At 40.4% G+C, this 12913-nt stretch overlaps 8 protein-coding genes across 8 annotated transcripts; 5 read left to right on the top strand and 3 right to left on the bottom strand.

Moving 5' to 3' along the window:
- Positions 1-241: 241 nt before the first annotated feature.
- On the bottom strand, positions 242-536 carry VTP21DRAFT_8442 (uncharacterized protein; the record flags this gene model as incomplete). The annotated part of the gene is made up of 2 exons (XM_069399293.1): positions 242-267; positions 332-536. 2 exons carry the CDS (start codon positions 534-536, stop codon positions 242-244), a joined length of 231 nt encoding a protein of 76 aa, XP_069254724.1.
- Positions 537-1769: 1233 nt separating this feature from the next.
- Positions 1770-2988, top strand: VTP21DRAFT_8441 (uncharacterized protein; the record flags this gene model as incomplete). The annotated part of the gene is made up of 5 exons (XM_069399292.1): positions 1770-1887; positions 1952-2101; positions 2167-2240; positions 2307-2407; positions 2475-2988. 5 exons carry the CDS (start codon positions 1770-1772, stop codon positions 2986-2988), a joined length of 957 nt encoding a protein of 318 aa, XP_069254723.1.
- Positions 2989-3710: 722 nt separating this feature from the next.
- Positions 3711-5553, bottom strand: VTP21DRAFT_8440 (uncharacterized protein; the record flags this gene model as incomplete). Its single annotated transcript, XM_069399291.1, has 5 exons — positions 3711-4342; positions 4425-4591; positions 4668-4848; positions 4907-5036; positions 5119-5553. 5 exons carry the CDS (start codon positions 5551-5553, stop codon positions 3711-3713), a joined length of 1545 nt encoding a protein of 514 aa, XP_069254722.1.
- A 425-nt stretch (positions 5554-5978) lies between these two features.
- On the top strand, positions 5979-6367 carry VTP21DRAFT_8439 (uncharacterized protein; the record flags this gene model as incomplete). The annotated part of the gene is made up of 3 exons (XM_069399289.1): positions 5979-6056; positions 6132-6249; positions 6306-6367. The coding sequence occupies 3 exons, from the start codon at positions 5979-5981 to the stop codon at positions 6365-6367; spliced, it is 258 nt and encodes an 85-aa protein (XP_069254721.1).
- Positions 6368-6828: 461 nt separating this feature from the next.
- On the bottom strand, positions 6829-7397 carry VTP21DRAFT_8438 (uncharacterized protein; the record flags this gene model as incomplete). The annotated part of the gene is made up of 4 exons (XM_069399288.1): positions 6829-7002; positions 7064-7164; positions 7248-7326; positions 7395-7397. 4 exons carry the CDS (start codon positions 7395-7397, stop codon positions 6829-6831), a joined length of 357 nt encoding a protein of 118 aa, XP_069254720.1.
- A 145-nt stretch (positions 7398-7542) lies between these two features.
- Positions 7543-7969, top strand: VTP21DRAFT_8437 (uncharacterized protein; the record flags this gene model as incomplete). Its single annotated transcript, XM_069399287.1, has 3 exons — positions 7543-7690; positions 7759-7830; positions 7896-7969. The coding sequence occupies 3 exons, from the start codon at positions 7543-7545 to the stop codon at positions 7967-7969; spliced, it is 294 nt and encodes a 97-aa protein (XP_069254719.1).
- Positions 7970-8802: 833 nt separating this feature from the next.
- On the top strand, positions 8803-10366 carry VTP21DRAFT_8436 (uncharacterized protein; the record flags this gene model as incomplete). The annotated part of the gene is made up of 5 exons (XM_069399286.1): positions 8803-9166; positions 9232-9398; positions 9475-9560; positions 9626-9739; positions 9802-10366. The coding sequence occupies 5 exons, from the start codon at positions 8803-8805 to the stop codon at positions 10364-10366; spliced, it is 1296 nt and encodes a 431-aa protein (XP_069254718.1).
- A 1219-nt stretch (positions 10367-11585) lies between these two features.
- VTP21DRAFT_8435 (uncharacterized protein) lies at positions 11586-12831 on the top strand (the record flags this gene model as incomplete). The annotated part of the gene is made up of 4 exons (XM_069399285.1): positions 11586-11999; positions 12066-12170; positions 12226-12734; positions 12804-12831. The coding sequence occupies 4 exons, from the start codon at positions 11586-11588 to the stop codon at positions 12829-12831; spliced, it is 1056 nt and encodes a 351-aa protein (XP_069254717.1).
- Between the last annotated feature and the right edge of the window lie 82 nt (positions 12832-12913).

Raw genomic sequence — 12913 nt, 5'->3', positions numbered from 1 at the left:
GTAATTACTTTTTGTGCTTGTACTCTAAGGGTTTCAGGATCAAAATCACTTATTCTTACAACACCTCTACACAACTTGCTTCGGTCGCGTCCCCCACACCGGACTCAAATAAATGCACAAATAAAACGTCACTTAAGTGGCGCAGCCCCCTTACTAGATACGAAGAGCGAAACCAATTTTATTACGTGATTTATATGACTTAGAAAGACACGAAAGAGAATAATATAAGGACTGATAAAATTCAATTTTCCTTAGTGCCTTCAGTTTCTATCATAGGAATGGCTATATTAATAAAACAGTTAGGCAGTTCAACGGAGAAAACTTTTCTTACTCTTTGAAGTCATCCACCAGTATCCACCGCCGGCTGCAGCAATAATAAGCAAAATGGTAGTGCCACTTGGTCCTGAGCTCTGTTTATTTGCACCATTAGTTTGATTAGCGCTGTCCACGGCAGGCTTTGGACGAGGGCCCTCTGAACGCAAAAGAGTTCGAGCAGAGCGTGCTCGAAGGGAAGAGCGAGTAGCAGTTGCAAACATACTTGAAAAAAAAAAAGATATATAAAGGTGAGTAAAAGTGGAACGATTTTATGAGAAAGAAATAAGAAAGAAATTCTTCTTTCCTCCTATCTCGAGACCTCCACCACACACAGCCTTCGAAGCAGAAGCGTGCTCAAATGACATAAAGTTTAGGTATCCCCATAGAAAAACAGATTGTGAGAAACTCGACTTTTTGACCTATTTAGAGCTATACCTTTTGAATGCAATAAGAAAAGAGTGGGTGGGTGTGTTTATTATTGCATATAATGCTGTGGTAGAGAAGATGGTCTTGATTCAAGATCAATAGTAACCTATTGACTCTCAGATAATAACTTTTTCTTAAAAAATCTAATAAATATTTCTCTCACCAATCATTTTTGAACTAGTGCATCTAGTCAGATATTTCTGGCTGTAAATCTATTATTACCTTGGTGGTTATATTAGAGTATCAACATTTGTTTCGTATTAAATAGTTGTAACGCAATGCAATCCAAAATAGCAGATGCCAATAGAGCAACGGTTAAGCCATTGATGACGTATCATCATAAAAAAGGAGATACGCGAATTTTCGCGTTTTTAAAAAAAAATTAAATAACCAATATAATTAGGACTTTAACATCACCGGAATTAGAGTCAATTTGCGCCCAGTGTAAACACTTGCGTAGATCTAGGTGTTTATAAAAGCGGTTTAGCCTGATATAATGAATCAATCAAATTACACTCTCGTCAATCGACGTAAAATAGATTTCGATGCATTGGATGAAAATCGGCCGGTAAATGGACAACACAATAAAGAGCTGAAATCAGAAGGAAAAGGGGTAATTTAATTTATAACGTCGATCCCATATAGATCCTGGTATTAATATACTTTTGCTATATTTTTTTCCGTGTCTTTATTGAATCAGGAAAAAATTCGAGGTTGGTATCAGTATTTTTTTAGATAAAGATCAATTTATAGTAATCGATGCCAGGATTTGGATAAAAACAACATTATATTTTCGTTGCTTTTGTTAAATCAACCTATTTGTTCTTGTAGAATCTGAGCAAGAAGAGGATTGTGGCTTCGTATTTAAACGTCGCAAAAATTTACGACAGATATCTGGTTCTCGTCCCTCCATCTCATCAAAACAAGATATTGGTGCACAACTTCCGCCGGCATTCGGAGGCGAGCACACAAGCTTTTCTCTGAGACGCCAACCACCCCTTCCAGCGGTCACAGAACTCTTAATACCAATGCCCGTGAATGAGACACCTTTAATAGCACGAAATAAGGAGTTCCGCAATGTTCGGAGGCGCTCAAGTTTCCAACTTCGAGGAAAGAGATTGTCAAGAATGGCAAGTGGTGTTATTGGTAGATATAGCTTGATACAAACATGTGTTCCTTCTAGCCCAGCTCATGCTTTTTTTTTATATAGCTGTACCACATCCCGAAATTGATCCCAAGGATTTCTATCGACATATTTCACCAGAAATTCCTCCTCCACAGCAAATGCGCCAGCTATTAGTATGGTGTGCAAGACGGTGTATTAATTCACAGCCCGAAACCTCGAACGCTACAAGAATAGGTATTGTGAATTGCAGTTGATATTAGCTGTTATAAGGGATACTAATTTTTTAAATGTAATTTTAGCAAAATCAATTCAAGAGGATGTGATAAACGCTCTAATGAACGGTAAAATTAACACATCGTGGCTACATCGAATAGTAATTACATTATATTCGCCTGGTTTCAATGATCATTATAGCTCATGTACTTTACTTTTTGTTTAGAATGATGGAGCACAGGAGGATATAACTACTGAAAAAAAACCACATCCTCAAAATGTGGTGAATGCTCAGAAACGAATAGAATATCAAGAGAGAGTAGATCGGTATGGAATACAAACGCGGATGCATGGGTATTTGGTTGGAATCTAACGCTATTAAATCTGCTTCTAGACTCGAAAATGAGATCCAACTATGGAAATCGCTAAATCACCGTTTCTACGAACTACATGCAAGAGCCGTAGACTCTTGCGCCGCAATACTTCCTCCGGGACACACACCCAATGACCCCCCAAACCAAATTCGTACACAACTAACTGATCCCATCCATCCCTCCACTTCTTCCGCCGTCTCACATCCCACACCTCCCATGGATTCAAGCCAAATTTTCGATATGAATGCACTCACTGACGAAGAACGAGCATTTTGGCATCGCCATTTCGCTCCAAGTGAAGGAGATAATTTCGACACCTTTGCAATGAATTTGGAAAACCATGTGGATAGACTGCATCATTCAATGTACCAGGCTTCGCAATTTGATCGTGCAGTACGAGCCTATGGCGATGGCCTCTTCAAACGGCTTATTGGAGCAATAGGAGAACGACAGGAACAGGAGCAGCTAGTAAAGTTGGAGCCTATGGATGTATTGAAAAAACTGGCCGCGAGTATGGAGAGAGATGAAAGCTAGCGCAAAGAATTCTGAAATTTGATATGCTATTTCTCTCCTTGTTGTGTTATAAATTAATTCACTTTTTCTTCTAGCCACATTTATTTTATTAAATTGTATGTTTTGCTCAATTTATCCTCGTTTAATCTTTTTTAATTAGTTTTTTTCACGTTTTTCTTTTTCTTTTTTTTTTTATTGTAATGTAATATATTTTGTGTTTTTTTTTCATATACATATACTTATATTTTGCCGCTTTATGTTAGTAGGAATATATCATGATATTGGGAGTGGCTAATGAAGATTATCCCCATGGTCATGATTGGATCAATAAGCAGTTGGCAGACTGGCAAAGTTGGCAAATGGACGTAGATATATACATAACATATATATTGATTGTTTTTGGTCTTCCAAAAAAAAAAGGTTATAAATACTAAAAGAATACCAGAAAAAAAAATATACATAAGGGAAAAATGACAAAGATGTAGGTTCATAAAAATAACGAAACATCTCTTATTTTTTCGAATGTGTGAATATGCACGAAGAGGTAAAAGCACAGAGGGAGAAACAAAATAAATCTTATTATTTCACACACTCATCAGAAAATTGGCAATAAGAGTATAATTTATACTAACAAAAGAGTAAAGTGAAAAAAGAGCAAAAAATAAAAGACCCATTTCAACATCCTAGCAAAAAAAAACCCTCAAAAAATAAACAGAGATCTTCCAGATAAACCCATTAAATTTTCAGTTGGCCTGTGCAAAAAAGTAAGGATGCCTTAAGGCTTCTCTTGCTGTTATCCGCTCCACCGGATCGTAGACCAACAGTTTCCTTAGTAAATTCAAAAACAGTTCGTTTAATGCCGAGGTGGGGGGCACAATCTCGTGTAGTGGGCGCATCGCCTTCACATATTTTCTACTCTGCCGATTCGTCTCTTCGTTAGGATAATCCAGCCGCCCGCCTCGAAAATACTTTTGATATTGTTTAGAGGCCTGCCGCACCATCCTCTCTCCCATCCGCCCCAGTACTGCCTCCATCATGGCCAAGTGCTCTAGATTGTCGTGGGTCTGAAAAAGTGCATCACCAGTATATAATTCGACCAGAATACAACCAATGGACCAGATGTCACACGGGTATGACCATCCCATTCCTAGTATAACCTCTGGAGCGCGGTAATGTCGAGTGGAAACCACCGAAGAATGGTACTCGGATTCAAATGTAGCACTCCCAAAATCAATGAGTCTGATCTCGGTGTCGAGCAGCACGCGTTGCATCTTTGAGGGATGGCGACGACTTGATACCATCTTGTACTCTCCATTGACTAAAAGAATGTTTTCTGGCTTGAGATCGGTATGGATAAGGTGCAGATCATGAAGAACTAAGAACCAATATGAATATATATATATTAGTTCAAACTTAAAGTAAAGTATTAAAATAAAGAGGTGAAAGCGGAGACTTACAAGCAACACTTGTCAAGAGCTGTTTCGCAAAATCTTGTATTTGATCTGGGGGAAATGGTGCGAATCCATTCTCTTTCAAGAAATCGAATACGGATTGCCCGAGTAAGTCGAACACCATGCATATATGGTTGCGAAAATCGAAGCACTCCCGCAAATGAATGCATTTGCTAAAAACGGACATATACACAGACATAGCTGAATATCTCGCTTATTTTACTAGAGGAGTAGAAATTAGGTATATACTTGAGATTTAACGGATCTTTATCTTTCAAAGTGTTCAGCACTCGGATCTCGATCTTGCTCGCATCTCGATATTTTTGGATTGCTCTTATAATCTTGATAGCGCAGTAGGTGCGAGTGACTCTATCCCAACATTCTACAACTTTGCCGAAAGTACCCTGTCCAAGCTGCCGTATAATGCGATCTAAAAGGAGGAGTATTAGAATGAGTGCATAACACTGGATAACACCTCGGATATTTACATCGTGGTGTTAGGTCATCATCTGGAATGACTATATAATGCCCATCTTTATCGTCATATGCGGGTTGCCCTGGAGGTAAGGTGCGAGTAACAGCTGAGGGTGGAGGAAGTGGTGGAGGCGGTGGATAAATCTGCCATTCGAATTGAAGGTTCATAAAATATATTAACTCTATCTCATCATCATAATAGGCCATAGACCAATAGTTCACATACCTCTCTATATGATACTTCCTCATGTCTCGCAATCCCTGAGGCACAATCCACGCAATCACCCCCAGCATAGCAAGGATAGTATGTGGCTCCCCCGCCGACAGTCCTTCCAGCATGCATGTCCATTTTGCGCCTCTTTGTGCCTGGTATATCCTCTCTCTTTCCTCTTCTCACCGAGCTAATATGCCTGGCGGGGCTTTCAGTCAATCCCGAATAAGGGCTCGGCAAAACACCCCCATTCTCATTAATTGGGGGTCTTGACGATGAAGAGGAGTAGGTTGTAGGTGCAGTAAGAGGAGGCAGAAGGGTTGGGGCGGTGGGTGGAGGCGGAGGAGTAGGAGAATCGATAACAATGACTTCCCGCGGATAGCCGTTGCGGTAAAACTCCTCTTCCCAATTGGAATTGCGTTTGCGTCGACGGGTGACTGCCACAGTCATAGTGGACTGTAGTCCTGTGAGCTCAAGGGGTGGAATTTTGGGTGGAAAATGGTGTTTGATTGATTAGTACAATGATGGAATGGGATAGATGGGAAGAGCCACACTTATAAGAGGTAAGAAAAATAAGAGAATAAAGCAATTAAACAAGACTTATTATAGGTAAAAAAGCGATTAAGCAAAAGCGATTAAGGAAATGCGAGGATTAAGACAAGAACAAAAAGAATGAAGAATAATCTTTGCTTCAGTAGATGATAAGTAGATTAATGGAAAGGAAGATTTTCTCTTTCTCGCGGGTTTTTAGTCGTCTAAACAAAAAATTTTAATATTTTAAGAGTTTTTTTACCGATAAGTGTGGTAGAATCGATATCCATAATATCCTTTGTGTCATAATAATATTATGTAATATATCGAGAACAACTCTATCGATGTCGATAGTTTTTATTCCATTCTTCCCCTACTTCCAAGATGATCTAAAGCTAAACAATCCCTATCATGGCTCTACGGTATGTATCGATTCATCTTATTATAATACATCTAGGCAAAACTCTTGGAAATTAACAATTGAGTATATGTATCAGCCTCTGATATTTCAGTGCAACATGAGGATCATTTCTAGAACTAATAATAACTTACTCCAGTCATCAATGTTGCATTTTACTAGTCTTCTCTTTAACATTCGGGATCGGATGAATGAAAGTAGGCCATATTTTATTCTATGAAAACGTAACTGGTACGATTACATTCTGCTAAAGGATCCAATCTTATATTCTCGGGCACAAGAATGAAAGTTTGCACCAATCAATGCACAAAGTAGACCTAGTATTGTAAGAAAGAGGAATCACATGGTCATCGCAAATAAGGTGGTTACAGCTGTTGGCATGGATGTTTAATATAGTAGATGAAAAACTCAACCTGAACTAACGGTTTGACTTGTTAGCCATAACTATTAATGTCATAAGATATACTGGCAGATATCAGATCTTTATTCTGTGATTATATATCTATCACACTTTGCCTGTAAGGTGAGAGTAGTAGCATGTATATCTAAAGCCAGAATTAGATAGTATTCGCGCTCCTCTCGCAATACTTAATTGTCTATTAGACATCTATACACAAGAGGATTGAACAAAAGAGCACAAAAAACAGTCGCTAAAAGATCAAGAGATTCGGTGTTTGTTATGCATACTCGTCTTATGTTGAGGATGCTCTTGTAAATAATAATTTTTTTTATTTTCTATTATTCAATATGAGAAAAGTCATATATCACTATAACACCTATTGTGATGCGCGGAAGTTCTCGTGGATTTTTGGCTCAACTGTAGTAACTGTGAGTAGCAATTTTTCAACGACTTCTTTCTTATTCTTCTCATATTGCTCGCGGATCTCCTTTATCTTCTGTTCAGTTTCGGCCTCCAATCTTTGGACGAGCTGACTTGATGTGCCAGTATGCTAGAATCATGCAGCCATTAGCATCTAACAATAGGATGCTAGAGGATGCTATAGGAATTACCTCTTTCTCATACATCTTGAATTCCTCCTCTTTCTGATGCTTCAGCTGCTCAATTTCCTTCGTGGCTTCAGTGCGAGCATCCTTCAATCGCTGAACACGATCTATTATTAATGATGCCAGATATTTAGCCATAAAAAACTAATCAGCAGTGAACAAAGAGCAAGGGAAAAATAGTAGAGCCTACACTGCTTTGCTTTCTGGACGATCTTGGCTGCCTCCTTTTCGGCTTCGAGAAGAGTTTGAATGCTTTGATTTTGAGCAGCCTAAAAATATTAAATTTCATAAGGAATACGATTATTCTTTTGAGAAAAAAAAAGATCGTCGATTTTACCATTTCCCTAATGTTTAAGATGAATAGAATAATTGAATTTGACCAGAGTAGTTTGATGAACACGAAAAATTACATGGAATACGCTCCCAGAAAAATTAAGACCTAATTTTTAGCGTGACTTCACATCCCACCTATTGAGCCTTCAACTATGTCAAATAGCGATCCGCCAACGCCTCTGCGCATTGCTGCAAATAGAGAGTTCATAGAATCGGGCGAACATGAACATCTCTATCAGTTATTAACACAGAGATTAAGCGAGAGCGGTTGGAAAGATGAGATTAAGGCGCGTTGTAAAAGTAGGATTATTGGTATTGTGTTCTTAAATATGGGAAGATTCATTTATATACATGTGCATGGCATGCAGACTTACAAGCTCCGAGTGGGGAGGCCCCTTCCATGGAGCGATTAATGAAAGAGCTGATCCCCCATGCAAGAGGTAATAGTAATAGCATTATTTATCTTGCTGTAATTTATAAAGTCGTCTGTTTTTTGTTTATTTAGAAGCTGTCCCAAAGACTGTCAAGTTGGAAATGTTAAAGCAGATCAAGTCATGGTTGGAGAAAGACTCTCAATAAACTGTATATATTTGTAAAGTTTTTGCTCATAGTTAATGATGCATCAATACTGCGAAAAGAAGATGTAGAAGCCCATTAGACTATCCTTTACTATTGCCCCTGATAATCCCGGGATATTTTAAGGCACCGTGTTCATTCAACGAGCTGCAAACACCTTTTGGCATCAACCCGTTGAAAAGATTGCTTTTCTCATTTCTCCACTGCTAATTTGCAGTGGCTTCCTAATTTCGTGTTATTTCCTTTGATTAATACAATGTTACTCCAATTTATCGAGGCTTCGTCTAATGGAAAGGGGGCGCGAGCGCTTGTTGTTCGGTTTGCCAAGCGTCTTTAGGTTTAGTGCAGCCAAACCCGGTTGTAAACCAGCTGGCAGCGAAGCTTGCGAGGGGTATATCAACATCAAGCCGCGGCGGAGCAATGGCCTGGCCCGAACTTGTGTGTTAGCAATATGGATACCGCTTAATGACCTCGTGTTGCAGAAAACTCGTTGCAGCCAAAAGCAGCGCTCCCAGCGCATCCCCGCTTGCCAAACATCATACTGTGATTTCCGGATATGTTTTTATTTTTCAGCGGGTGGCATGCCCAATCCTTGGCCCCATCATTTCGATCTCAGCTTGGCTAACAGCCACCCCTTGAAAATTGAGTTTCGATCAAATCGTTTTTTGACAGGGGCGGATTTTGCATTACAATCAGTCCGCATTTTGCTCGAGGATATTCCCAGTTTTTCCCTCTCCATCTCCCCCATCCTCCGTCCCTTCTCCATCTCTCTCCATCCTCTCCCTCGCAATCCCGAACTATACTGAGAAGAGCCCTTCTTCTCCCCTTTGCTTCTAATGGCCCTCCGTCTCATCCCAAAGTGGCTCCTCCTCTCGACTCTTGCATCCGCCTACACATGTATTGAGCAGCCAAACCCCCTGACACGAGCCCGCAATCTGGTCCCATGCCCATGGATTGATCGTCCGAGCCTCGACAACCTAGTCGTGGCCGCCCAAGTCCAAGGCAGCAATCTTTTTCAAATCGATTTCAATTGCCTAGCTGATGCTAAAGTGTGCGATCAAGCAAAGAATGCCTTTTTGCAGGCAGGGGAAATCATATCTGCAGCTTTGATTCTAAACACTCCCATAACAGTCAATGCATCCTATTTTCATTTTTGCAAAGAGATTGGCGATTGCGGCACAAGTAAATTTGTAACCTTAGGTAAAGCCGATCCTCTGTGGTGCACCGATTCCCTCTGTATTCATTTCCATCGATTTACTCTATAGGAGGAGCCTCGCCAGCAAGAGTTCTGCCCCTGGTCGATAATGATGGGATGCGACGGTTTTATCCTCAGGCCCTTGTTAAACAACTCAACCTCTCAAGTCACCCTCAGTATGGTCAGTATGATATCCAAGCCATCTTTAATGCCGATGCACCGTTTTGGTTTAATAACGTGAGTATCCTCTTCCATTGCCCCTTCACTCCACTCGAATTCGAGAGCATTGTCTGAAATACTTTGATTTTTCTAGAATGGAAATACAATACAGCCAAACCAGTCGGATTTCTTATTTGTTATACTACACGAGCTGATACATGGCCTCGGATTTACCTCAAGGTTTGGATAACGATAGAGATCTTTAACGTAGCTTGGACTCATGTGGCTTGTCTTGATGATATTAGTTGGTCTGACTATGTTAATCAAACACCGTCTATGCTTACTCCTGACATTAGTGCTGGGGAGCAATTTACAGGTCCGGTGGTTTTTGACGGATTCTATGAGTATGCCTTTGACAAGTAAGTCCATTCGAGATGTTTGTGCTTTGACCCCGCGACTGACTCTTGGCTCCTTTCCACAGATATATGGTCATACTGCCAGATTTAACGCCCGTGACTCAACTGACTAAACAACTTGACTCGTTCAATGGGGGAGTCGGTAAACAGTACAAGTCCATCAATGATTTCCTCTCTTCGCTCGTCAAATCTCCAGAGTATAGCAAATACGGGGCTCAAATGTTTCAACTTGCGACAACTCCACGCGATCTGGCTTTCCTTCCACTTGGCAGAAATTCTGCACAAGACGCTATTATCCTCGAAACCTCCCTAAAACCGTTTAGCGACGGGTCCAGTATTTCGCACGTCGATTACAATACTTACACAAACACTTCTGATTTTTTGATGCGATTTGTACAAGACCATGGGGTCACGCTAGACGAAGCGGTGAAGCGTGGTGGTGGATCCGGACCAATTGGCCCCCGTTTACTGCAGATTCTCTCTTCTCTTGGGTACGCCACTCGCGAGCAGCCCAATCCTCAAAACATACCAGGATTTGGGGACAGAAGATCGCCGGCATCCACTGCTCTACCGTGTATATGGACATTTAGTTTTTGCGCTTTCTTGATCTCGTTAATGCTTGGCATTTAATCCTACCTTCACTTATTTATTCTCTATTGCTTCCTGAAAAACATTATACTTTTGTTCATATATATTTCATCTTTAACTTTTTTTATTAATCCTTTGCTTTTTCTCGTTTGCACGCAAAATATATTTACGCATATTTGTACAACGCTGCTAAAACTTGATGCAGTTGCCAAATCTGATGAGCTATTCCACCGTGGAGAAGGTTATTATGCCTAAGATATGTTCATGGCCGCGCACTTGGCGCATGATTTTAGTACAAAAGGCCTACTATGCAATATCCTTCAGCAAACTAGGATGTTCCGAGCCAATCCTCTAACCCCTTTTTCACCAGGATGCGGGTGCCTTGTTTGGATAATAAACTGTGCCTGATTTACCGAAAATGGGAGAGGAAAGGTGATATTCTTCGCAAGAACTCACCTTGAATGCACATAAAAGGTGCATATTACAAATAAGCTAAAATATATTCATTGAAGTAGGTGAAAATAAGCTGGGTCATCCAATATCTTATTAACGATGCTTTCTATAGAGGCAGGGGTAGCGAGGAAAACGATCAGAGAAAAAGCAAATGTAAAGTGCGCACCACTAATTGGTTGCCCCGATAATTGTGTCCAAAGCAAACCCTGCTGAAAAATAGGAGGAGGACAGCCCGTGTTCTCTTAAATGCTTTCCAAGATATACTATAGAAGGGGCTAGGTAGGATAGGCCGGAAGGGTAGAACTTTATATGAAGAATCTGATACGTTTATCGACTTACGGTTAAGGATATCCAGAGTGATAGAGCGAAGAAAGTAGATAATGGGAATACTCATGCATTTCCGGGGAATAGCCTTCTCTCTGGGAATGGCGAGGTTCTAACTGGATATATGAGTTCAAACACTTTTGAGAAACGAGTTCCAATAAATTGCAAGGCAAATATTCTATCCATGTGTAAATCCAGCTTCGTTTAAAGATAACTATAAAAACTAAAAAAAAAAAGCTATCGGTAGGGAAGACGCAGGGAAGTTTTAGGTGCAATCAATAAATTTCCACGCTTTTCTACATTTAATGAATTGTAATTTCTAAAGTTATCAGTTAAAGTTATATTATTACACACACTAAACTATTTTCCTCTAAGCCCAATTCCCGTGTACCTGTATTCATAACTCTAAATGCAGGATCTTTTCCATCAGTGAGCGAGCTTCTAGTTTCCCCTGTTTTCTTTGCAAAAAACTCGCTCTTTCTCAATGTCCGAGAAGCCTTTGGATATGCCCAATCTCCTCGAGGAGTCGAGGAGGGCGCGTGAAAAATCCTCTCTGGAGGACTTCGATTCTATATCAGTTCCCGCCTCTCCTTTATTTGCCTCACTACAGATAACTCATTCACCAGACGGTGTCCTCCTCTTTTCTCTGGTTGCCCTATACATTCTACTAAGTACCTTGCATGTTGTCGGCACGCGATTCCTTCCCCGAAGCCCTTACACGCACATTGCATTCCAAGCTCTATTTTCTTGGGTCATTGCAAAGGCTGCGGCTAAGGGGGGATGGTACACCCCGCGTAAGATGGAGCAAAAAGAATGGTGGAGCATCACTGGAGTGGCCGCGTTATTTGCTGTGACAATATGCCTTCCAGACTTGCTCAATTACTTTTATTCACTTCCTGTATGCATATTTAATGTGAATCTTTCGAAAATGATCTTAGTCTAAATGCCTCTACTTAATCCATAGGCAAATACCCTGTATAGTGGATTAGTTCCAATTTGCACATATGGAATTTCAAGCCTAATCTTTAAGGAAAAGCATCCTCGCTTTACCCATCTTATTCTAGTGGCAGTAAGTGAGCTTATCCTCTCACTACTACTTATTTTCGTTAATCTTTCTTCTATAGGTCAGTATCGGAATTGTGTTCATGGATGCTGAATTCCAATTTTACCTACCTCTTTCTATCTCCAATTTCCCTTACTTACTTCTCAAAGTGACACTCGCGGTCGTTTTCATTGGCCTCGTCTCATTGAAAGATATTTTCATTAACCGTGCTCTCGATGGGCTACTCAATCTTCATCCTCTCGAATTCCTATGTCACTCTGCTCCTTTGGTCCTTGTCTCCTCCTTACTCTGCGGGTTTTTTATCGGCGAATTCCCACAACGTCTCTACAGCAGTGAAAATACTCTTGCCCTCATGCTCGAAATAACCGGAAATTCAATGTTGGGATATTTGAATATTCTGGTACTGCTGGTATTGAATATGGTGTGTGGCCCTCTAGTCGTATCAGTGGTTAGTGGTCTAGAGCAAGTAGTATTGGCACTATCCACTTTAATGGTGTTGGGAAGTCTTGGAGGAAATGGGATGCTCGTAACGGGTGCATCTATGACACTATTGGGGACCGTTGTTTACTTGTAAGTTGAAAGACGCGCTTTCATAAATAAGAGGAGAGGTGATTTCATACAATCCTCTTTGGTATATAGGAAAATGCTTTGCAACAGGAGCGAGTGAGCCATGTTTTCCTTCCATTTGCCATGGAAATGACCATGCATTGAAAGTCAGATACCCTATTTCCTTCTAAAATTTCCCCCTT

This window comes from Calcarisporiella thermophila (assembly GCF_041956535.1).
Source record: "Calcarisporiella thermophila strain CBS 279.70 unplaced genomic scaffold VTP21scaffold_4, whole genome shotgun sequence".
NCBI lineage: Eukaryota > Fungi > Calcarisporiellomycota > Calcarisporiellomycetes > Calcarisporiellales > Calcarisporiellaceae > Calcarisporiella > Calcarisporiella thermophila.
Note: the sequence above shows the minus strand (reverse complement) of the source record. Positions and strands in the feature narration are given on the sequence as shown.